A 25,846-nucleotide genomic window follows, 5' to 3' on the forward strand; every position below is an offset into this window, starting at 1 on the left:
ATATTCTGCTTTGTGTTCTCTGACCTTCTTGGATATGGAATTTGGTTACTCTCATTAGTTTTGGAATATTCTTAGCTATCATTTCTTTTAATTTTTTTCTGTCCAATTCCTTGTTTCTTTTACTTCTGAGGTCTCAATTACACATATGTTAGATTATTTGATACTTTCACTGGAAGTCTTGGATGCTCTGTTTATTATTCTCAGTCTCCTTGCTCTTTTTCATTTTGTCTGATTTCCATTGACTAACCTTGAAGTTCAAAGATTCTTTCCTCAGCTGTGTTGAGTCTACTGATGAACCAGTCAAAGACATTCTTCATCTCTGTTACTTTGTTTTTCAGTTTTAGCATTCTCTTTGATTCTCTGCTGAAATTACCCATATGATCTTGCATGTTGTCTAGAGTTGTCATTAGATATTAATCATAGCTATTTTAAATTTACTGTCAGATTTTTCCAATATCAGAGTCATATCTAAAGATCACTCTCTCGGGTGTGTGTTGTTTTTCTCCTGCTTTTGTGTATACCTCATGATTTTTTGTTTTTGAAAGTCAGATACCGGAATAGGAGAGTAGATACTGAGGCAAACAGTTTTTATGTCTGTGAATTGGCAAGCATTTTCTTCTGCTCTGCTTTCATTGTGGGCATTTGAGTTAATTTAGTTGGGAATTGAGCAAGGTGTTAGGTTTGCAGTTGTTATGGTTATCCTTAGTGCATTAGAGGTTTCAAGTTCCTCTAGTAATGCCTTGTGTTTAAGATGAGGACTGGTTGGCCAGAGGGTTTTGTGGGGTTTTTTTCCTCCTTAATATCTGCTCCACCTTTTGCTTTCAGTTTTCCCTCTGCACTTCCCTCACAGAGGATCTCTTTTCGTGTTCTTGTTCTGTGCCTCTCCCAGAAGTATTATTCTGTTACTTTTTACTTAGTATGTGTCAGCCTAGGGAGGGGGAGTGATGGAAGGGCTCTGATTTAGTAGTAGGAGGCACTGTGTCCCTGGAACTTGGGGGTCAGACCTACTCAGTGCTCCTGGCTCTCCCTGGGGTAGGGGTGAGGGTGAGCAGTACCTTTTCCTGCCTCTCCCCCAGGGATAAAGGTTTTTATTTCTGTTCTCTTTCCCCAAATGCTATGAGTTTTCAATAATGGGAGTTTGTGTGCTATTGTCTTCAGTCACTTCAGTGAATTAAACTGTATTTGTATCATATATTGAATGAATCAGATGTTAGGTTGCTCTCGATGTCACAAAGAAACTCTTTTGGTCCTGATTGTTTCCCTTAGATTTTTCTTGTGGACATCTGAACTTTAAGAAATCTGTGATAATAGTCCTAAGTGGATTGGGAAGTCAGTGAGCCTCATCATCTACTGGTAGGATTGCCTGTCAGCTGCCCTGTGCCAGGAGTAATTCTGTTAATCTGTTCACAGCTCCAAAAGCCGTTGCAGCATGGACTAGAACATTTCAGCTGCTGGTTAAATCTTTCCGGCATATGTATAAACTTAAATAATTGTAAAAAAATATTCCAACTAGATTATAAAATGGTTTCACCACAAATGAAGGGCTGTTTTCTTTTTCAGTACTTAGTAGCCACAATGAAGATTTTGAAGTGTCTCTGAAGCACTATCCCCAAATTAAAGGCTCTAGTCAATGCAAAAAATCATCTTGCTAAGTCGTTAATAAGAATACACGCTCTACCAACAAGCATAATTAGAGCCTCGAGATTAACAAAATTGCAGTCCTTCTTGATTTAAAAAACAAAAAAACTTCTAGAGGTGAGTCACAGGTCTTAAATTAAAAGGGAGATAAGTCCTATTTTAAGAATGGAGAGCCCAGGTGTGAGAATGAGCTGACACCAGCCTTTGTCACCCTATTGGTCATCAGCTGATTCTCTAGTCTGGCTAGTTCCCCCATTCTGCTCAATGGGGAAGGCTCAGTCCCTCAACAAAGAATAATCCCTCTTCAAAAGCATGCAAGGACTGTCAGGGTAGCAGTCAGTGGGGGCCTTTTCCTTATTTTACCCAGCTATGTATGTCATTCAAACTAGTCCACTAGATAATTTTTAGCTGGGCACAGTGGCTCATGCTTATAGTCTCAGCACTTTGGGAGACCAAGGCAGGTGGATCACCTGAGGTCAGGAGTTTGACACCAGCCTGGCCAACATGGCAAAAACCCGTCTCTACTAAAAATACAAAAATTAGCCAGGCATGGTGGCACAGGCGTATAATGCTAGCTACTCGGGAGGCTGAGGCAGGATAATCATTTGAACCTGGGAGATGGAGGTTGCTGTGAGCCAGTGTTGTGCCACTGCACTCCAGCCTGGGTGACAGGGCAGGACTGTGTTACAAAATAAATAAATAAATAATAGGGAATTTAAAAAATCTACTGAAAACTATTTTGGGTTTTAAAATAAGTAAAGTAGTGCCCGTTCTCATCTTGTATACTATGGTTAGCTTTAAAGCAGCGTAGTGTATAGTTATGTGTGTTTCACCATTGCATTCACTTAAGCAGTATTCTTGGTTAGGTACAGATCTGTAGGAAGCCAGCTTGAAGACAGAACCAACTGGGCTAGTTAATAATATCCACACATCTGTCCGTTGTTAAACCCAATAACCATGCCAGGAAATTCCTTGATTCTCTCATGATGAGCCGGCTAATTTTTATTATTTAGTTGTTGAATTTTCATTTGATTTTTGTTATAGTTTTACTTTATGCTGAAATTGCTTAATATCCTTTTAGTTTTTTAAACATCTTAATTATAGTTATTTCACAATTTATGTCTGATACCATCGTTATCCGAATGCCCTGTGGGTCTGTTTCCAAAGCCTGTTTTCTCTCTTGGTTTTCATTCAAGTCTTCCCTAATATTGTCTGTCTGTTTGAGTATGAGGTCTTGCTTATGAAAAACTAGGGCTCTGGCTGATGTTATCATGCTCCAGAGAAGCTTCACTAGAAGGCAGGTAGGCTAGGAGCATGTCTCCCTAACTTAACTGTGGATTGAGATAAATTGAAACTAAATTTCAGTCCTTGTGAAGACTGGTCTGTTTTTTGTTACTATTATTCCTTGTATAAGGGATGCTCAAGGGATATAGCCCTTGAGGGTTCCAACTGGAAGCCTGGGTCAGTTACCAGGCCCTGAATGTCAACATTTCTCCTGGCACTCTGAGTATGTTAAAAAACTCTGTCATTTTAGCCATTTTGTCTGTGCTTTTGAAATAAACAGCTGCCTCACAGGTAAAAGTGGTGCCAAGTGTAAGCCTCGTATCTCTGGGTTCTCCACTACCTGGATCTTGGAAATAAACCTGAATTTTCAAAAATGAAAATGCTACCGTGAGTTACTAATGTCCTTCACATAACTTTTTGTTTTCCATTCTTCTTTAAAACTCACTCTTTACTTAAAGAGTCTCCACTTTTATGTTTTGTGCTATTACCAGCACTTTGTTAAAAATAACAAAGGGATTTATTACAGGCTCACTCCTGTAATTCCAGCACTTTGGGAGGCTGAGGTGGGCATGGATCACCTGAGGTCAGGAGTTCGAGACCAGCCTGGCCAACATGCTGAAACCCTGTCTCTACTAAAAATACAAAAAACTAGTTGGGCATGATGGTGTGCACCTGTAATCCCAGCTACTCTGGAGGCTGAGTCAGGAGAATCGCTTGAACCCGAGAGGCGGGGGTTGCAGGAAGCCGAGATCGCACCACTGTACTCCAGCCTGGGTGATAGAGCGAGACTCCGTCCCCAGAAACATTTGTAATCAAAACTCTCACTTCTTCCTTATGAGAAATACTAGAAATGCAGTAAAACTATATAATTGCAGGATTAAATGGAATATTTTCAGTTGTATTTTTTCATGTCAAGCATTTTAACACAATTCTAAGTAAGTGATTTCACAAATGGTACAAAAACACCACTGGAATGGGGATGGGACAGACACATGATCAGGACAGCAACCGATGCCTATGCCACGGTGGCCACCTCTGGGTCCTCTGCGGTCACCTGGAGAAAGGACTGCTCTTTAAAGCAAACAACAATAATCCTTGTAACGGGAACGCCTAAGCCCCAGGAAGTCACATTCTTAAACTCAGTCTACACTGACTTTTATTCTGGAAAGATCTGTCTTGATCGGGTATAATTCCTTCTCAATTATGGCAGAACTGTCATGATTTGTAATATGCTTTTTTTTAAAATTAAAAAATAAGCCCTTTATTTTGATTTTTAAGGAAAAAAAAAATGAGCTCCTGGTTAGAACACAGTGAGTTACTTGCCTGTAATGTGATGTGCTCTTTCCCCTTTTACTTAACACATTATTTATTCTAGAGCAAAAAGATTCTTCTTTTTTTTTAAAATACATAATTATGGTATCCACCTCTTAAAAAGTGTTGTCGTAGCAGTCTATTAATCTGACAGATTTTAAAGATTGTGCTCCTGGGAGAAATGATGAAGAGAAACTGGGGTGTTAATTAGGCAGATTTAAGCCAGAGATGTAACTAGTGCTAACAGAGTTTATAATGTAGAACGCCTCCATCTTCAGCCCGAGAGTGGATTTCCTTCTGCTATGATTGCAGTAGGATTCTAATTCATATTTCCTTTCTTACCATGTCTCTTCCTCTTAAAGTTATCCAATAGATCTTCTTTGCATGTAAAGTACCCTAAGTATTGAAGTCTTCTAATTTGTTTTTTCTTTCTGTAAAGCACATTGAAGCCTGCTTCCAGATATTTTGCACTAGCAAATACAGATTTTCTAGCAACAGGATGCCTATTTAAAATGCCTGGATTGGCCGGGTGTGGTGGCTCACACCTGTAATCCCAGCACTTTGGGAGGTTGACGTGGACAGATCATCCGAGGTCAGGAGTTCGAGAACAACCTGGCCAGCATGATGAAGTCCCGTCTCTACTAAAAATACAAAAATTAGCCAGGTGTGGTGGTGCGGGCCTGTAGTCCCAGCTACTTGGGAGGCTGAGGCAGGAGAACCTTTTGACCTAGGAGATGGAGGTTGCAGTGAGCCGAGATCATGCCATTGCACTCCAGCCTGAGCAACAGAGTGAGACTCAATCTCAAAAAATAAAAATAAAAATAGTTAAATGCCTGGATGGATTTAAAAACAATAACAACAAACTTGACAGAATTTTTTTCATCATGAAAATCTATGTTTTGGAAAATGTACGTTGCATAAGCAAGTGGATAAACTTCAGAAGTGAGTACTTACCCAGCACGCCCTTCCCCTGGGGATGGTCCAGGTAGCAGACTTGCTGGGGCTGTGCCAGTTTTCCACATCAGGGTCCTAATAAGTTGAATTCACCACACAGGTAACTTTTACTAACCATAAAACACTGAAGCTTATAATTGATTTACTTTAAAAATACAAGTTAGAGAGCATTAAAAGTAATGCCTGGAATAGCATCATGTCGTTGTTTTCCCTTCAAGAAAGGCAGGGAAATGCCACATACAGTGTCTAAACTCTGCCTCACCTTTCACCTGCTCATACTGCCTGAGCCAGTGATCAGTCTAAGGAAGCGGGTGATCCTTTTGACAGAACAGTAGTGAGAACTGGGAAGTTGCGTTGTGCTTTACCTCTCCCCAGAGTTTTATTTGTCAAAATCTGGGCATGCTGATGGTGGTTGTGCATGAGAATATATTTGTCATGAGTTGTGTCTCCCTCCCCCGCCTCAAAACCAACAAAACCCAAACAAACAAAAGTCAGTGCTTTGAAAGATGCTGTCAACCTTTAATTAAGCAAAATCAAGCTGATTACCTTTAGTAGTGGTAGAATTTTTGCTAGTGCTTCACGTTTGGTGCCTGTCTCTAGAAAGAGCCCCGTGAAAGACAGAGTTGAGAGTGCATGGGGCGCATCTCTCTGGTTTGCAGAGGGAGTGCAGGTACCTTCTCAGCTGTCTCACTGACATTCTTCCCTGCCTGTCCTCCCCATCCCTTTAGGGCAAAGAGAATGATGGCAGCTTCTCTGAGCTTTGTAACCAACTGCAAGTGAGGAAGGTCCTGATAAATTTGTCAGACTCCCTTTCTCAGACCAGGGGTATCTGAATGAATAATAGCAAGGAAATAAACTCAGTCATGATACGGACAGCATCCTTATAACCCCAGCCCAGCACATCCAACACAATTGGGTCACTCTTAAAAACAGCAACAACTACAGCAACAAAACTTCAAGCAAATGTGCCATTAAAAACTCTTACATAATTGGAACAGATTTGAGTTTCCTCTGGTTCAGGTTTTCTTGCCTCTTTGATAATCAAATGATCTGAAGAAAGGCATAGAATTTCAGGGGAGAATCTGCATGACAGGCTTACAATAAGGCTATTCATGGAGACTCTTTTATTAGCTTACACAGGATCTGCATCATTCTTCGTCTCTGGCTTTGCTACAAGGCTCCATTTAAACTTAACCCAACTTGCAGACTTAACTGATCCAGGAATGACTCAATACAATGAGCCAGCTACTGTAGCTCTTTTTCCCCCTTTGATAAGGGGAGTTAACACAATGGGCTTTACAGTTCTTAAATGACTGATTTTTTTTTTTCCGTCTTTGAGATGTGGTGCTTATGCGACCTTTTGTTTCTTTAAAAAGATTCACATGGTTTGATTATATTTTTAAAAAGTATAAAAAAATCCAATATGGGCTCCCTACCCTTACAATAAAACTTTAAAAATCTTGTAGATAATATAGATGCAAAATTCATGTCACATTATCCACACAGCTGATTTCAATATGTTAGATATTATTAACTATTAGCATTATTCAATTAAACTTGAAAACATTTATTTTTGAAGGGTGATTCTGATACAATTTCTAGTAGTACTTCAGCATTGAATTTCACATCTGCACAATTCTGGTTATCTGCTAGTGTTTGTACTGTATTCATGACCTAATATGATATGTAAATTTAACATTTTAGTGAAATTGATCAGGTGGTTAGAGACCATGAGATGGCTGCAGTGCTAATAACCTTCCCATTTCCCATCAGGGCACCTTGTTTATCGCTGAGTAGTTGGGATGGAGAGGAAACCCTTGAGGATGCATTTCGTGGCACACTGCACCGAGAGCATTAAGGACTGACACTTGGGATACACACCTCAGAAGAGTGGTTCCCAAACTTTAGTGGGAACAGGAATCATCAGGGATGCTTGTTAGAACTGCAGATGCCTGGAACCCACCCCCAGAGACTCTGATTCAGTAGGTCCGGGATGGGAGCCCAAGAATTTGCATTTTTAACAAGCCACGCAGTTGATTCTGATGGGATGGTTATTGCACCACACTGAGAGTCATTCTCCTGAAGTCACTGGGGCATGTTGGGAGGCCCTACCTCCTCCCCTGCAGCACCTGTTGCCCTTAGGTGAGCAGGGACCTTGGTTAGGAGTGACCCCTGGTGTGATCCCAGAGGTGCAGATGTCAGGAGGAGAAGGACAGCTCTAGTATTTCCAAAGTGTCAGAGCAGCTCTTGCATCTTCCCCCTGGTCTGCTTCCATCCACAGCAGGGCAGTGTCCTCTTCATCCTCATGTGGCAGGGAACACGCCTCGCCTGTGGGCCAGTGCTGAGTGTTAGAAGGTGTCATCTCACTGTCACTCTAGCTTTGTAATTAGAACTTCAGAGTGGTTGTTATCTGCAGTATTTAATCCAAATTTGCATATTTATCCCACTCCCCTACCCCGATTAACGTAGTTTTGGATTTTTGGAAATGGAGATCTTTTTCAAAAGGATCTCCAATTAGAAATGGATTCTCAAGAAGCCTTTTGGGAATTATGGATGTAACATGTTTGTTCATTTCATGAAGATGAGATTCTTCCTTAAATATCTGTTGATCTGATGGTCAAAGCAGATAGGGAAAATAAATGTTGATGATAACTACTGATGTTTTTAGCAGTTTGCCTGGGGTGCTGTTGTGTGTTTTGTTTGTAGAATCCACCCCCATATCGTTGGCAGGCTTTTTTATTATGAGAATTTCCAGGCTATTCAAAATTAGAAAGTACAACAAACTCCCATATATTCATCACCCACTTGCCAGAGTTATCAAGATTTATCATATTTTCCAGCAGCATTTTCTTGTCCTTAAATCTTGCTGGTGGATTTTGTAAGGCAGAACAAGTAAAATCTTTTCTTCTCCTATGGGAAGGTTCATGGCTGAGGACCCTATAACAAAAGATAGATAAACAAGAGAGAAACATACAGATGTATTTATTGTAAGTTTTACATGACACAGCAGCCTTCATAAGGAAGTGTAGACCCCAAGACACAGGGAAACCTCCGTATTTTTATGCTTAGGTTTGATAAAGAATGGACAGTCTTTCAGAGGTATGATAGGACAAAGGGGTGTGATCTAGCTGGCATTAAACTAGAGGGAAGTTGGCAAGGCCTGTTTGTTCAGATTCTCCCCTGTGTCCCTGTGTCTTCAGAGACAAGGAGATTGTTTTTCTCTGGGTGTAGGGAGGGTACCTCTGGTATGAGGGTCTTATGACCTGCTTCAAGGGAAGGGCAGAAAATTCTCTTACAGCCTGCTTTAGGGGAGGAGAGAGCAGAAGGTCAGAGGGACCTCCCTGCTTCAGCTGTTTTCTCAAATGCCAAATTGCCATATTTTGGGATAACATGTCCTGAACCTCATCATTTTCAAAGTGGTTCATTTGAGGAATGAAACAAACATGAAATGCTTTGCTTGGGGCCTGACTGAGTCGAGTGGTCATGAATAGTCATTTCAACGTGTCCTTTTCAGGAGTGTGTTCCAGAAGACCTAGAACTGAAGAAGAAGATTTTTGCTCAGTTAGATTCTATCGTGGATGATCGAGTGATCTTAAGCAGTTCCACTTCTTGTCTCATGCCTTCCAAGCTGTTTGCTGGCTTGGTCCATGTAAAGCAATGCATCGTGGCTCATCCTGTGAGTATTTTAAATCTGGAGGATTGATTGTATCTCATTCTGTTTTTTTTTTTTTAATTTTTATTTTGTGGGGGAGCGGGCCAATAACTTGTGAGTAATCCATTAGTCTTTTAAACTGCTTTATTAAGATATGATTCACTTACACAGTTTGCCAATTCAAATTGTGCAGTTCCGTGGTTCTTATTGTATTTACAGAGTTGCACAATACCAGCATTTTAAAAAAGAATTTTATCCCAAAATTCCTTGGATTTATATCTGTGTACCTAACGTGCAACGGAATAGAGTGAACAATGCTTTGAGACTTTCACCCCCAAGTAACTGTGTAGCTGAGGAGGCCGACTAATAAACAAATAATTCTACTATCAATGTAAAAGTGCTGCATCAAAAACATATACATTGTGTAGGATTCTATAGATATGTCACTTGCACGGTGTAGTTTACTCAACACAATTCAGAGTAGGATCCATTTTGTTAAAATGTTAAAATGGGTCCTGCTCCTGAGATTCTGACTGCAGGTCTGACTTTAAGGACTTTTTTTCCCTGTGTGGTTCCCTTCCACCCACTCACTGTAATTAACTGTGCAAGTTTATTTGCCAGGAGTACATTATGAGGTGCTTTGGACAGTAAGTTTCAAATTGGCATGCAAGCACTCAAGGAATCTTTTAGCGGTTAACGTATTGAAGTGAGGAAAGGGGAATGAGGAGACTCAGTGAACAACATTTGAGCCCCAACTGTGAGCTCAGTGTGACCTTGGAGAACCAGGACGCCTGTTCGAACGGGAAAGGTGACTTAGCTCAAGCTGTGATAACTATAATAGTACAAAATAGTGACCACACCTTTGGCATCACCAGGTTGTCAGAGGTTCAGATCAGGGAGAAGCAACACAGAGGGCCCAGCCTGGCTAGGAACTGGTTGGGCTGATGAAGGGATGAGAGGGTCCGAGCCTGGGGAAGAGCATAAGCAAAGACCTTGGGCCAAGGACCCTCTCGGTGTGCAGAGTTGTGGGAGGCCAGCCTGGTGGCATGAGCACACATGCCTTGGTGCCATGGGAGAACACTGGAGGGCTCAGTAATGGTTGGGTCTGGAGAATCGTGAGCGTTACTCTGAAGAGCTGGGACAGACAGCTTGGGTCCGGAGCATCAGTGTGATGTCGTGGAAGTGCTGCTTGGGGAGGGTAACATGAAGGTCCTTCCTGGGATGAAGACGGGTCAGAGAGGGGAGCAATGATGTCACAGCAGTCGGGCAGTATTCCGAGCATGAGTGACCAGGGCCTAGGATCAAGAGCGGGGCAATTCCTCTTTCTGAGCAAGAGCCATTTCGAGTGTGGAGGTAATCGCCTACCAGATCTGTAGATGCCCACCAGGTTTTGTGTGCTAAGAAGAGCAGCAACTTGGAACACCATTTACATAGCTGCATGGTCCTGGGAGATTCGATGGAAAGAATGAGGAATGGTTATAAAATAAGGAGGCTGAGATGCATAAAAATAGAAGAGAACCCGTCACATTTGGTCACCACTCAAATATGAGTGAGATTAGCATTACGAGGGACCCTAATTGAAAGCGAGTCCTGAGAAGCCTGCCGTGCCTTTGCTTTGGTGACATACACACGTCTGCAGAAAGGGCTCCTGGAGGCCTCAGCACTTTCTAGGTTGCTGCTTGATTGCTTCAGTGGAAGGGGTCAGCCTCCTAATTTCTAGCCCATTTTCTTGCTTCTAAGTTAGTTCAAAACAAAACTAATCTAAATAAAGTTGTTCAGAAAATACCTCCTGAGTTCTTTGACGAGACCTTTACTGTGTCTCTTTAATTTTAAATTGCCAGATGGGTGAGAGGACACTTGAGTCACTCTCTTCTCCCTCACACCCAACCCAGTCCCTTGACCAGCAGGAGTTGGTAACTGTTGAATAATGACACTTCTCTCCCTCCTTCCTACTCTTGTTCCATCCCACTATTGCTCACTTATTTAATGAAACAGCATAAAGTCCAGACCTTATTTTAAAAATTATTCTTCCCCTTTGGGAGGCCGAGGCAGGTGGATCACGAAGTCAGGAGATCGAGACCATCCTGGCTAACACGATGAAACCCCGTCTCTACTAAAAATACAAAAAATTAGCCGGGCGTGGTGGCGGCGCCTGTGGTCCCAGCTACTCGGGAGGCTGAGGCAGGAGAATGGCGTGAACCTGGGAGGCAGAGCTTGCAGTGAGCGGAGATCGCGCCGCTCACTCCAGCCTGAGCGACAGAGCGAGATTCCGTCTCAAAATAATAATAATAATTTAAAAATATCTTCCTTATTGTTACAAATTCTTTTTAAACAAAACCCATGTTAATTAAAGCAAATCAAATAACCCAAATTAGCCATCTTTGGACTTTTCCCTTTCTTTCCTCTATGTTCCAGCTGCCCACCTCTCTCTCTCTCTCTCTCTTTTTTTCTTTTTCTGTGGCTCTGTCGCCCAGGCTGGAGAGCAGTGGTGCCATCATAGCTCACTGCAGCCTTGAACTTCTGGCCTCAAGCAAGCCTCCTGTCTCAGCCTCCCAAAGTGATGGAATTACAGGAGAAAGGCACCCCGCCCGGCCCCACCTCTTGCTCCCCCCACGGGACCTCTAGGGGACTGGACAGGCAGTCCCTACAAAATCAAGACCTATTTGTGATCTCTGAGGAACCCCAGTTTCCACGAAGCCCCCCCCCCCCCCCACGTGGCCAGCCAGGAGCCCACCCTGCGGCCCCCAGTCCCTGCTTGGGGCCCTTTGTTTCAATCATTAGTGATTTTTGCCTGGGCCGAAAATAGGATAAAGAAAAGGGAGGCTTGTTGATGCCGTGACAAAAGTGGATATTCAGCGAATTGGAAAGGTTGCTTCTGCCTCCGCCCATACAGCGAAGCCTGCAGCCCTCGTGGCACGGCCACGGCCACGTGTTCCCTGGGGCGGGGCCAGACTTCCGGTCAGTGGTTTGGGAAAGGCGCTGGCCAGGCGGCACGTACTCCCAGCGCAGGAGTTGGGGCTGGGTTTTAGGGTGCGCTTCCAGGACTGGAGCTGCTGATGGCCACACTGCAGGCCCAGGAAGAGGGCTGTTCGCGCAGGCCGGCTGTGTTCTGCACATTTTCTTCTCCTGTGTCATTTGTGTTGTTTCCTCGACTCCTCGTGGCAGTGACTCCGGAATTCCCACGTGGAGGGGCTGGGGGAGGAGGATGTGCCGGCTGGGGCCTGTCGGTGACAACGGTGTGCACGTTGCATCGCAGTCTCAGGCCTTACTGAGCTCTAATGAGCACTGACAGAGTGGCAGTTTTCTACTGATAGTTTCGCCACACTTTACAAAGAAGCTCCCTCGGTTTTTCTCCTCCTTAGTTCAGTCTGGGAAGACGATGGTCCGACGGGGCTAGTGGGGGCTTCGAGCCCACCAAGTACTGTGCTGTATGGACGGGTCTGCCTGGCAAAGGGGCCGCGGCTGGCAGACTGGGGCGTGCGGTGGGCGTGGGGGGAGAGGCCACCAGTTAGCCCCGTCCCCCGCCCCAGCCCGGGTTTGGCCTTTCCGGACTCACCTCACGCCTGACACTGAAGCCATCTGCCCTGGTGTTGGTGGTAAATATTGGACCCCATAGGGCTTGCTGTCTGCCAAGCGCCCGTGCTGTGCGTCCCTTTGCACATGTGCGCGCCCCTGCGGCCGCTCGGAGCTGCCTTGGAGCCTCCCTGCGGGCGCGCGGCGGAGGGGATGGGCTGTCCACGGAGCACGGAACACCGAGGGCTGGCAAGTCTGCAGTGCGGCGGCCTCCCGCGAGGGCGCTGTCGGCCCTGGGGTCCTCGCCGTTTTGGTTGGTCCCGGCGCGGGGGGGAAGGGAGTCTGCGGGCGGCGGCGCTGTCGGCGCGGTCACACGGCCCCGCGCGGCGGGGAAGAATGCGCCCCTTGTGCTCCGCGGCCTGCGCGGCGCTGCCGTGGTATCTGTCTAACCCTTTCGGGGGCGTTTCTCAGTCCACCGCGCACAGTCCCACACGGAAGGTTGGGGGCGGGGGAAGCTGCCTCGTCTCCTCGCTGGTCTCCTCCCCTCCCCGCTGCGGTGGTCAATTCAAAGGGCACCTGACCTGATGGACAAGATTGACCTCTTGGGTCAGAGGCCGAGGGCTGAGGTTAGGGAGACTGTCCCAGCCAGGAGACCCCAAGGTCCTTTTGCGGCGACTTCGGCAGGTGGACACGCAGGTGTGGATGGAAGTCTGTTTCGGGGGGCTGGGTGGGGCCCCAGTCTCTGGCCTCTGCATCCTACTCAGCCGCGTGCCTTGTTATCGTGGGTGCTGGGGAGCCCTGCAAGATGTTTCGCTGGAGAAGTCATGAGCAAAGTCCTGTTTTTTACTTTTAAAGTTTGTAACTGTGGTAAAATACACATAACAATCTACCGTCTTAGCCATTTCTAAGTGTGCAGTTCGGAGGCATTAAGGACATTCTCCTTAGTTAAACCACCACGACCAAGGATCCATGGAACTTTCTCGTCTTATAAGACTGCATCCCCTACCCATGAAACCCTAACTTCCCACCACCCCACCCCAGCCCCTGCACCCAGCCGTTCTGTTTGCTGCTGTTGTGGATTGGATAGGCTCCTGCCACAACACGGATTGCTCTGGGAAGATGAGATCGAGGGGCTGAGACACCAGCAGGAGTCCCATGAAGGGAGTGCAGAATCTATTTGGAAACGCGGGCCCTGAGCTGAGGGTGGCGGTGGCAATGGTTTTTCTGAGAGAAGAATGAAGAGAAGTAACAGGACTATAGTAGCTGATGGTGTGTCCGGAATTGGTTCTTGCCGGTGGGTTCCTGGTTTTGGTGGATTGTGGTCTTGCTGACTTCATGAACAGCAGACGTTGGTGTTGAGTGTTACAGCTTTTAAAGATAGCACGGACCCAAAGAGTAAGCCGTAGCAAGGTTTATTGTGAAAAACAAAAGGACAAAGCTTCCGCAGCAAGGAAAGACACTGGACTTGAGCCCCAGGGTGGGGCGGGGTGGTGATCAGCTTTTATTGCCTAATTGGCCCCGCCCATGTTCCGTTTCTGTCCTGTCAGAGTGCCCTTTTTCAGTCCTCCCCGCGATTGGCTACTTTTAGAATCCTGCTGACTGGTGCATTTTACAGAGCCCAGATTGGTGCGTTTTACAATCCTCTTGTAAGACAGGAAAGTTCCTGATTGGTGCGTTTTACAATCCTTTTGTAAGACAGAAAAGTTCCCCAAGTTCACACTTGACCCAGGAAGTTCAGCTGGCCTCGCCTCTCAGTGGAAAGTGAGAGGGGCTAGGGAGAGGCAGGGGCCAGGGACACTTATTCTGGCACTGACTTGGGTGTGGGGATATGACACATTCTCACTGAGATCAGGAACCTCCCAGGGTGGGGGACTGTGGGGGTAACCCGCATGAGACAAGTCTGTGCTGGGATGTGCCCAAGGGAAGGCATCCGGCTCCAGGGTGAGGCTGGGATCTGTGTGACACCCGCAGGTGTGTTCTGTGTCCTCGAGTCTTGGTGGTGACACCAGGGAGTGGGCACAGGTGGGCCACTGTGTCAGGCTGGGGGTCTCCATCACTCAGGGAAAGTGTGAGCATGAAAAATTGCAGAGAAGACTGAGAGGAGGGAACTGGTGAGTTTTAAATAGAAATGCTTTCTAACTCCTTGTCTCCGTCTGTTTTTGCTACCAGTGAGGCTTACAATGTTTGAAAGACCCCAGCCCCAGCATGCCTGCTTTATATAAAATAAAGCAAAATTCATCTGAGAAAGACACACTTCCAGTTCTTCTAATCTTGATTTTTCAAAAGGTCAGAGGTTAAGTATTTCTATAAGAATTCAGTAAGTGACAGGTGTTTAACCGAGACATCGATTTACCATCTGTCTATTTGGAAACAGGAGCCATCTTTTCCTGATTCCTGAGACATCGATTTACCATCTGTCTATTTGGAAACAGGAGCCATCTTTTCCTGATTCCTGAGAGGGCAGAGCGGGTGCCCAGGATGGTCCTTATTGCTCCTTCCCTCTTCTGTGGGAGTCATCTTTAAATGGAAGCTTTTGCTCATGGAAGCATCACTGAGCAAATGTGACATTCTACTTGTCACCCATATGGTGGAGGAAAACCCATTTAAAAGCACCATTTGGAGACCAGTTTTTGCTGTGGTATACTTGGTTCAGCGCTCAGGCCAGTCAGATTCTACCAAGCACTGTTTTCTATGGACATTTGATAATTCCCTGTGAGGAATCTGTAAGAACAGTTTCTCAAAGTAAACCAAGAACACAAGAGTTGAATGGTAAAGTCCAGGGTCCTCCCTCAGGGCTTACTCACCTGTACAGTGCCTTCCTGTCTTGGGCTCGTCGGGGTGCTGGGGCTGCTGAGGTGTGTTGATGCTTGTTGATTTCTAGAGCAGGAAGGTGATGTTAGGTTGGAAGAGGCAGACGCTTAAGGTACAATATGGAGGAATTAAGGAAATACCAAGTTTTGGGAAGACACTGCTAATAATTTATTTTTGAGATCATTTGGCACTGTCACTTAGGCCGGAGTACAATGGCACAGTCATGGCTCACTGCAGCTTCCACTTCCTGGGCTTAAGTGATTCTCCCACTTCAGCCTTCCAAGTAGCTGGGACTACAGGTACACAACACCACACCTAGCTAAATTTTTTAATTTTTTGTAGCGACAGGGTCTTGCTATGTTGCCTAGGCTGGTCTTGAACTCCTGGGCTCAAGTGATCCCTCCACCTCGGCCTCCCAAAGTTCTGAGATTACAGGTGTGAGCCACCACACCCAGCTTGCTAATAATTTTTAACACTGACACAGGAGAATGTCAGAGCCTGTGGTGACTGCAGATGGGAAGACATGATTCTCAGGGGGTGGGCTGGGAGGAAGCTTTGAAGACAAGACAGATGGGAGCAGAGAGACTCTGTCCTGGGGAGGCCAGGGCTGTGAAGATTAGCCGTAAACATACAGGATAGCAAGCTGTTCCTCCAAATTCCAACTTTGTATTTTGGGTATTTTTTTTTTTTTTTAATAAAACCACACAATTCTGCATCAGGTTCCCTTTTTCTCTTTCCTTTGTGAACAAATTTCTTTCTCAAGTATCTTGTTGTTGGCCACTGAATCTAAAGGCACCATTCCAAAGATGCATCTGCTGCTCCTAACCATTCAGGGTAGGTGCAGTGCCTCAAACCCAGGGTCATTTCCTTGACTCCCCCACTTCTCTCTCTCTCCTAAGGTGAATCCGCCGTACTACATCCCGCTGGTTGAGCTGGTCCCCCACCCAGAGACGGCCCCTGCGACGGTGGACAGAACCCACGCCCTGATGAAGAAGATTGGACAGTGCCCCATGCGAGTCCAGAAGGAGGTGGCCGGCTTTGTTCTGAACCGCCTGCAGTATGCAATCATCAGCGAGGCCTGGCGGCTGGTGGAGGTGTGTGTGCCCTTCCTCTCTTCCTGCCTCCCTTCCTTGCTCCTCTCTTCTTCCCTCCCTCCCGAAGCTGAGCAGGACAGTGAAAGCCTGGAGGGTGGGAAAGTCAGAGGCTGCTTGGTTCTTCTTGCTCTATTCTGGAGACCAAGGGCCAGCTTTAGAAACAAAATAAAATGCAGCAATTCATTGTCTGCCCGAGAGGTTCTTCTTACAGTCACCTGATACCAGGACGCGATGACAGGCTTCTCTCCTTCTTGCCCTTTCATAGCATTGGACATAATAACCCATGTGGCCCACTGCATTTTCCCACAGAGTCAGCTTTTACCCCTCAGTGTTATAATTTTTCAAGAAGAAAAAAAATTATATTTTGTGTAAACTTCTGTCTCCTGAAGGAACCTAATTGTTTCAAGAGCTTGAGAAAGAAATGATGAATATTCTTGTTAGAGTAAATGCTTGTCTTACATATAAAGAGGAAATGATATGTAAATATATTTAACATCATCCTCTAATGAAAGGATTTTACATGGAGGTGAGGAAATGGCCTGGCTGCACGCATTCCTGTGTACATTTGCATGAGGGGTCCTGGCGCCTGGGGGAGATAGGTCAGCTGGACCCCAGGACTAGGCGGAGAAGTCTCGGGACCTGGGAGTGGAGCTGTCCAGCCTCCCTGGTGGCACTTGCCCAGCTTCTGCAGGGGAAAGCAAGACTCTGCCCACGCCTGTGTTGCAAAAACACTGTGGAAGGCTCAAGGGCCGGAAGTATCCAGCTGCACAGCGTGGGGAGGACGCTGCTCGGGCTCGAGTCATCGCACCTGGCTCCACAGTTCCTTGTTGGGACTCGCACGGACACACACCGAGCCTTGCCTGAGATGGCAGCCAGGAAGCTGACCGTGCCCCAGCTTCCTTGAGTGTTGCATTTCAATTTCCCAGCAGTTCTTCCAAACCAGGCAGGTGTGCGTGACAGACGTGGCCTCCCGCAGCCTGCTGCTCACGTTGGGTTCCCTGTTAGGTTCACTGTCTGACTGGACTGTCGGGTGCATTTGCCTCGATTCTGTGTCCTGATCTTTAAATCCACTTAAGGCTCCTGTATTTTCAAGAAACAGTGCTCGGATTTCCGCTGTTGCGGCGGCGGTTTGAATTTCTTAGTAATTTCTTGAATATCAGTCAGTGTCAAGGTATTTTTAAAGAAACACTGATCTATCAGAACCTTCTTGGAGATTTATTTAAAATATTTCCATTTGTCTAGAAAAGAGGAACAACTTTAGACTCCTTGCCCATGTTCACTTGTTGAATTAAAACCTTGTGGGGTTTTACAGGCAATCTCAACTTTTTATTTGTAAGATACTTTAGCACCCTGAGTAAAATCTTGCTTTCTCCAGTCTGAAAGGTGTGAGCCCATTCAAGGAAGAGTGTGGGATTCTGGTGTAAGGGGATCGGGGGGAAGGTGTACACAAAGAACTCTCCATTGCAGGAGCCATGGAGGACTCTGGTGTTTCCTTTTGCTGCTCGAGGAGGGCGGGCGGGAGGGGTGAGGTGGGCTGCTCTGGTAGTTCTGCTGACTTGCGATGTCCCCGTGCTTTCGGTTGTCCTGCTTCGTGGTCATGGCAGCCTGAGTGACACTGTGTTACTGGCTAGCAGGAACGTTCTTACTCCTGGCTTTCCGCGGTGACGTGCCTCCTGAGAAAGCGAAGCCTGCATATGTCTCTGTGTTGGCTGCTGTGGGGACTCACGTGCCTGGAGTCCCTATAAGGAACTGAGTGCCAAAATCTAGCAGCGTACGGTTTGTGACAGAACAGGAAGAGGTCAAGAGAAATGGGAAACTAAGACAATGTGAATAAAACCCAAAGAATTACTTTGGTGAAAGTCTAGACGATAACTTGTTTCTAAAAATAAGGATGATCTATCTCCAGGTAGCGGGCCCCAGGCAGTTCTAGAAACTGCAGGTCCTCTCCTGGCAGGGTGGGGTGGGAATGGCGCTACCCGGCACCCCGAGCGCCACAGGGATGACTTCCAAGGTGTGAGGGGCTTTAGTTATGGGGCAAGGCTGGCGGAGAGGGAACACGGAGGCTTTCGGGGAGGAGGGAGGGCTTGTCGTGGTGCTGACCTTGACCATCACCGCTCAGTGGCAGCACCTCCGCTGGCCAGCTACTTCAGGAGCAGGGTCACCACCAGCGTGCCAGCACTCCAGTAGCAGGTTGGAGTTTGACCCTTGCTTGGCGTGTTAATTGGGTAGAGCCAGGACGCTTTCAGGGCGAGAGAGGGGCCAGGTGACTTGGTTCAGGGCGCTGGGGGAGCCTGCTGGAACTGGAGCACTGGCGCGCTGGTCATGACCATGCTCCTGAAGTAGCTGCTGACATGCACTCCCGAGCATCCACGTGGGTACCCTGTGTTCCGGACGGCTCCGGGGCCGCGCGGCAGAACCATGCCTGGTCTCAGTGTGGCCTTGGAGAAATCTTGCCCACCATGATTGTGCCAGCCAGTGTGCCTCCCACCTAGCAGACAGCAGTGTACCTGACACAGTTCTGGTGGGTTGTTTTAAGGATTCTTGACTTTATTGTAGGAAAATCTATGCTGCTGTGGCCGGTTTCCATGCCCGATACTGCGAGTCAGCAAACGTGAGCAAGCCTCTCCGGGGCCCCACCTCCCCGTCTCGCAAATCCGTACAGTTGCTCCAAGCCACAGTAGAACACAGGCTGCAGTGACACCCCTTTGACTCACAACTTCCAAGCCCAGATGAACTTGAATTTTCGTTTTGGAGTCTTTCAATAGTTGAACATATATTTGGTGTTTTCCAAGTTTACCTCAAAACTTTCAAGAGCAACTTTTAATAGCAAAAGGAGCGGAACTGGGGAAGTTTCACAGAAGAGACTAAGTAGGCTTGTGCGTGTTTTAAGTTGAAAAGCTCCAAAGGCCTTGCAGAGCTTCTCCTTCTCAGTGAGGCCTGGCGTGGGTTCCATGTGTGGCCAGAGTGCCTGGCCCCTGACCTTTGACTGTAGTGAATGGAATGAGCGTTGGCAGGGGCAGCTAGGACTCACTGCCCCTCTAGGACTCACTGGTGTGGGCGCTTCTGTCTCAGGATCCTCTGGGCTCACAAAGTAAGCTGAGGTTCTGTTTGACCCTTGCGTGGCACGTTAATTGGGTAGAGCTGGATGCTTTCAGGGTAGGAGAGGTGCCAGGTGACTTGGTTCAGGGCGCTAAGGGAGCCTGCTGGAAACGAGCTGTGTGCCTCTGTCCAGGCGTGTGGGTACTGGGTCAGCAGGTGAGGAAGGAATGCCGTTCCCTGCCACCCCTGCCATCTGCAGGTGAGGCAGCTCTCCGCAAATCATAGGAGAGTGTGAATTTCCAGGGATCTGACCTCCAAGTTGAGGTAGGAGCTAGAACAGGATGGAAGGACGGCTTGCATTTCCACCCGTGACAGTGTCTTGCTGCTGATGTCAGGGTGGGGCAGAAGAAGCTGCGTTGCCACTCACTAAGTGGTGATACCAAGGGATCCCATGGATTGACTTTCGCGTGTTCAACTAGCCTCGCATACTTGGAATGATCCTACTTGGGATTGCTGGATTCAACCTGGTTATGCTTGGTTGTGAATTTTTTTTGCATCTAAATTCATAGGAGATATTTGTCTGCAGATTTCTTCTTTTTGTGCTATCTTTATTTGATTCTGGTATCAAGGTCATACAGCTGGAGAAGCCCAATGCCTGGGACCAGAAATATTTCAGATTTTGGATGTTTACAGATTTTGGAATATTATATACTTACTGTTTTAGCATCCCTAATCCAAAACTCTGAGATCTGGAATGCTTCAGAGAGATTTCCTTTGAGTATCATGTTGGTGCTAAAAAAGTTTCAGATTTTGGAGCACTTTGGGGTTCAGATTTTCAGATTAGGGATACTCAGCCTGTTCCGGCTGCATACAATGAATTGGGAAGTTCTTCCTCCTCTCTATTTTCTGGAAGAGATTGTGTATAATTTTTGTTAATGCATTTTTAGATATTTGGTAGAATTTTCCAGTGAAACCATCTGGGCCAAGGTGGGGTTCTTTTCTGGGAGCTTTCTCGTTATGAATTTAATTTCTTTAATGGTTGTGGAACCATTTGGATTGTCTGTTTCATCTTGATTGAGTTTTGATGGTTTGTCGTTTCTGAGAAATTGGTCCATTTCTTTTAAGTTGTTAAGAGCGTAAAGTTCTCGGTAGTCCTCCTTTTTGTCTTTCAATGGCTGCAGGGTCTGTGGTGATATCCCTGGTTTCCTTCCTGAAATTGGTGATTGGTGTCCTCTCTCTTTTTGTCTTTGTTCTCTTGCTAGAGGTTTATCAATTTTATTGATTTTTTTTTTTTTTTCGAGGAGCAAGTTTTTGTCTCATTGATTTATTTCCTTTTATTTTCTCGTTTTCAGTCTCACTCACTCCGGGACCATATTTGTACACCTGCAGCCCAGCATTAAAGAGACATTCTAAGAAAGGGGCAGGGGTAGCAGGGAGGCTCCCTCACTAGGGGGGTTTGTGGAGGGGAGCCACACTGCCAGCACCATTTCTAGGTCAGAAAGAGAAAGCACTGGGAATGACAAGCATTTTCTTTTCTTTTCATTGTGGCATCCTGGGCTATGACACGCTCCCATGTGCGTCACCTGTAAGTCCTCAGACCTTCGTGGGGTGGAGCGGACACCCGGATAGCCAAGGGAATGAAGGAGCCAGGTCTGTTGTGCCATCTCACAGATGTTCACTCCGTTTCTCTTCCTGTTGGCTTCGGATTTGGGATGAAGCAGTCCTGTGGTGTTGGAAATGCCAGATGGACATGTCTGGCCACAATCTACTGACACTTACTTCCCCTGCCAGAGGCACGCTCCCCGGGTGACAGGATCTCATTGGCTGGGATATCATTTCAGGTCACGCTCCCCAGGTGACAGGATCTCATTGGCTGGGATATCATTTCAGGTCACGCTCCCCGGGTGACAGGATCTCATTGGCTGGGATATCATTTCAGGTCACGCTCCCCGGGTGACAGGATCTCATTGGCTGGGATATTTCAGGTCACGCTCCCTGGGTGACAGGATCTCATTGGCTGGGATATCATTTCAGGTCTACATTTTTAAGGCATTAGCATAATGAAGGACATTGTGTTGTGACAATAGACTTCTGGCTGGACAGTAGCTGAGTTTGTTGCCTGTAAGTTCTTTCCCATGAGGACAGGGTATGTGGAGGTGCCTGGGACTGAACCCGCAACCCTCGCAGGTTCTCAGCCTGCTGGTGTGAGTCGGTGGTGATGAGCTCCGGAAATTGCTGACCTTGGGTTCTGCCTGTCCTTCGGAATGAGGTCATCCCTGTGCTGTCCTTAGGGCCTGGGCTGCAGAGACTGAGTGCTTGGTCTCTTGATTTGTCAGGGCGGGTGTGGTCTGGGGCATCTGGATGGGGCCCTGAGATTCCAGAACTTCATCGCTGAGCTTTATTTCAGACACGACTGTTAGGAGACATTGTTTTAGTTAATGAAGCGTATCTCAGAGATCGTGTAGTAAAATTGGCAGATGAGGCTTGTTGTGGCAAACTTACTCAGAGGTTTCTGTTGAATATCATTGGTATGCAGATACCACGTCCCTGGCTGTGTATGTGTCTCTATGTGTGTCTCTTGTTTCTAACTCTTTCTCTCTGACCCCAGGCTCACGATAGATACATGTGCAGCTAGCCTGGCGCGGTGTCTCACGCCTGTAATCGCAGCACTTTGGGAGGCTGAGGCGGGCAGATCACGAGGTCAGGAGATTGGGACTATCCTGGCTAACACCATGAAACCCTGTTTCTACTAAAAATACAAAAAATTTAGCCAGGCGTGGTGTGGTGGCAGGAGCCTGTAGTCCCAGCAACTTGGGAGGCTGAGGCAGGAGAATGGCGTGAACCTGGGAGGCAGAGGTTGCAGTGAGCTGAGATCACACCACTGCACTCCAGCCTGGGCCACAGAGCGAGACTCCGTCTCAAAAAAAAAAAAAAAAAAAAAGATACAACGTGCAGCTCTAACCAGCTTCTACTTAGTTGGAGATTCTCATGTGGTCACTATGTAGCTGTGATTCACAGTCCTAGTTTTAAGACACTGAATACCTCTGGTTATACCAAAAGATGTAAAAATTGATTTAAAAAAAGTAGCTGGGCAGGTGGCATACGTCTACAGTCCCAGCTACCGAGGAATCTGAGGCAGGGGGATTGCTTGAGCCCAGGAGTCCAAGACCAGCCTGGGTAACATAGTGAGACGCTCTTTTTTTTCTTTTTTTTAAAATAAAGATAGACTTAATTCACTTTTAATTAAAAACGCAAACATATTAGAACGAATGAACAATACGTTGTAACTGCACAGAGGATGAGAATCACTCTCCCAAATCAAAAGCTCACCCAGACAGACCTGCCCCGCGTGGACCTGATGGAGAGCGACGCCCCAGGGGATCTCCCTTGTCATACTGCTTGCATGCTTAGCATCAGCCACCCGCCTCCAGCCGTTTGACTTCCTGAGCAGGGATGCAAATTGTGATTAGGTTTTCCTTTTAGGAGGTTTTCCTTTTAGGAGTCATGGGCCTGTGTGGGCAGAAGCAGGTCCCTCAGGAGGGACACCCGGAAACAGCCCTCCCCATGACTGATTGTAGCTGACCGCCTGTGCTCGGGTGTATCCGCCTGCCGACTGTACAGTGGGGCCTCTGTGTACCAGGGCCTGGTCTCGAGCTGTCGGCCGGGTTTGCGCGTAATCCGCTGCGTTATGAACTGTTATGCTGCAATTAGAATGTAAATCAGCAGCTCCTTGGCAGACTGGGAGGTTACACAAAGGGGAGGCGAGGGCATGAACATATTCTGGGGGGAAGATGGCCTAAAATGTTTACATTTGCTGCTGTAACTACCTCTTACATTTCTCTCACATGCGCTGTGTTCACTTGGAGGTGAATGGTCCTTTGATTTCTTCTCTCCTCTTACCAGCCAGCATTCATATGGGTCTGGTTCTCCACCTCTGCCTGAATTCCCAGGAAGTTGCCTTCTCACCTATTTCATTTTCTGAGCAGGAAGCCGTCTCAGCAGGCTGCCTGCGTGGCCTGTCCTTTTCCGGCAGTCCAGGGAGGCTCTGCCATTTCACTGAGTGGCTTTTAACATCATTGTCAACGTGAGCAGGTGCCCTGAGACCCTGTAACAGAGCAAGGCAGGCCCACTGATGGTTACTCAGATGCCGACTCTGGAAGAGAATCGGTACAAAGCAGGGGCTCCAAGGAGGAGCAGAACCGGGCTCCACCATCGTTTGGTAGGCTTTGAGGTCAAGGACAGGAACAGCAGTCTTGCGGCTGGAAGCAGCAGAGCTTGACAAGAGGAAGCCTGTGCGGAGCCACTGCCAACAGGAGATGGGGTCCTGCTGGCAGCTTTTCTGGAGAAGGACGGTGTTGGAAATGAACTGCTGTGGTTTGCTTCAGACTGTGGTGCACCCGGAATGTGTCCGGGGGAAAATGTTGAGGCTTGAGTAAAATAGCACAGCGCCGACACTGGTGACATATGTCTGGTTTTGGCACAAAGTCACATAGAGCGATGGGCCCAGCGTATGGGGAAGTTGGGGGAGCCAGGAAACAGCCAAGTCCGGCCTCTGCGCCACGCCTCAGCTGGAGGGGTTCTACATTTTACTTAGTTGAAAACTGAACCCTGAGAGTTTAGGATATTTTTAAGACACAACATTTGAAGCATCTGAGTGAATCGCTGATGGGGCTTCCAGAGTTCCATGTATCTCAGCGCTGCCTTTTCTTCCTGCTGCTCTGAGGCTCACATCACCCCAGAAAGGCTGTGTTCTCCCTCTGCGGCTTTGCCCTGGGCTAGGCCTGTGCGGGCTGTTGTTTTTCTCCCTGAAAGCATCATTATATACATAGTGTATAATGTGCCTCAGCCTCCCAAGTAGCTGGGACTACAGGCACATGCCACCACGCCTGGCTAATTTTTTGTATTTTTAGTAGAGTTGGGGTTTCTCCATGTTGGCCAAGCTGGTCTTGAACTCCTGACCTCAAATGACCTGCCCACCTTGGCCTCCCAAAGTGCTAGGATTACAGGTGTGAGCCACCGTACGTGGCCTTAATTGGGATTTGTTTTTCTAGCAGCAATTTTCCATAAGAAGTAGACTTTTTATAGCATTATTTATTATTTTGTAGGTGGCCATTTTCTGAGTAATCACATTGGTGAGCAAGAAAACCCTATTGAAAAGAGAGATACTGCTGATTTATGAATTTAGAGATACCTGATACCTGTATTGCCATTAGCAAGCAAATAAATAACATCAACCACATACTCATTAAAAATCCCCAAAATGCCGCAAAGCTTCTATGTTAGTATTCGAACTCTAAAAAATAAAAATAAAAATAAATAAATGAAAATGCTCTTGCTGTAACACCTTCTAGCAATCATTACCAATAGGTGCTTGAGCAGTAAATATAAATGATGGATTTCAGCTCCCTCAGTTTGAAATTGGGAAATTAACAGGCCAGGGGTAAGGGTCACTAGAAGTAGAAGATGGGGGTGAGGAGTCCCCAAGAGAAAAGGCAAAAAGAAGGGAGGCGGGAGGTGACAGATTACACCGCATCCCTCTTCCCTTGTGGGAGCCAGCCTTCGTGCCTTCCATCAGCTGCAGGTAGAAGTCAGGTGAGAGGCCACTGGAGCCCCATGGACCATCAAGGCTGGACATGTCTCTGGGTAAGGATGTGGGGAGCAGGCTTGTGTTCCATGGCTGTTTTTGGTGTCAGGGCTTACACTCTTTGCGTTAAAACTTATTGTAGTAAACGGTATTCCCAGAGGAACCCTCAATGAACGTATCACTGCCCTCATAGAAGGGAAGTGAACATACTCACATTTATACACGATGGATTCTTTTTGCTGTTGTATTTGTTTTAAAAGTCGAGGCCTTTCCTTTCTTTCAGACTCTGTAATACTGTTGTTTTTCCCCCGAAAGCATCATTTATACACGTAGTGTACTAACAAAAAGTGCACCAGGAATTAGCACTGGGGCCTGAAGTCCTCCGGAATGCCCCTTTTATTAGGGCAAAGTCTTTCCTCTCTTTCCTTTCCATTTTTGTTGTTGTTGTTGTTGTTGTTTCTATTTAAAAGCTCTATTTTAGGCTGGGCAAGGTGGCTCATGCCTGTAATCCTGGCATTTTGGGAGGCCAAGGCAGACGAATCACGAGGTCAGGAGATCGAGACCATCCTGGCTAACACGGTGAAACCCTGTCTCTACTAAAAATACAAAAAATTAGCCGGGCGAGGTGGCGGGCGCCTGTAGTCCCAGCTACTCGGGAGGCTGAGGCAGGAGAATCGCTTGAACCCGGGAGAAGGAGCTTGCACTGAGACTTTGCCACTGCACTCCAGCCTGGGCAACAGAGGGAGACTCTGTCTCAAAAAAAAAAAAAAAAAAAAAAAAAAAAAAAAAAAAAAACTCTATTTTAAAGAAAAGTGAAAGGGAAAAAGACCACCTGTGTTTGCTCTGCCCTAATTCAAATTGCCGTCAGTTTCCTTTGTTCCTGTCTAGTCTCTATTATGAACATACTGCTCAAGTTTTTATTCATTCTTAATGGCTTTATGGTATTTCATTTAGCTGGTCTTTTTT

General features: G+C 46.6%; 1 protein-coding gene across 20 annotated transcripts in view; it reads left to right on the plus strand.

The window, feature by feature from the left end:
* The window catches only part of CRYL1 (crystallin lambda 1), a 172,930-nt gene that overhangs the window by 100,080 nt on the left and 47,004 nt on the right, over positions 1-25,846 (plus strand). For 10 of the 20 annotated variants that reach the window (XR_012426712.1, XM_065532941.2, XM_074021663.1 and 7 more), the window contains 2 exons: positions 8,702-8,863; positions 16,063-16,257. Coding sequence is in view for 19 of the 20 variants with exons in the window: in XM_065532941.2 (XP_065389013.1) it covers positions 8,702-8,863; positions 16,063-16,257 (357 nt within the window). In the remaining variant the exon portion in view is untranslated. The remainder of the gene's footprint in view (positions 1-8,701; positions 8,864-16,062; positions 16,258-25,846) is intronic. The other 10 variants (XM_074021665.1, XM_074021666.1, XM_074021662.1 and 7 more) reach the window with 2 other exon arrangements.

This window comes from Macaca fascicularis, chromosome 17, assembly GCF_037993035.2.
Source record: "Macaca fascicularis isolate 582-1 chromosome 17, T2T-MFA8v1.1".
Classification (NCBI taxonomy): Eukaryota; Metazoa; Chordata; class Mammalia; order Primates; family Cercopithecidae; genus Macaca; species Macaca fascicularis.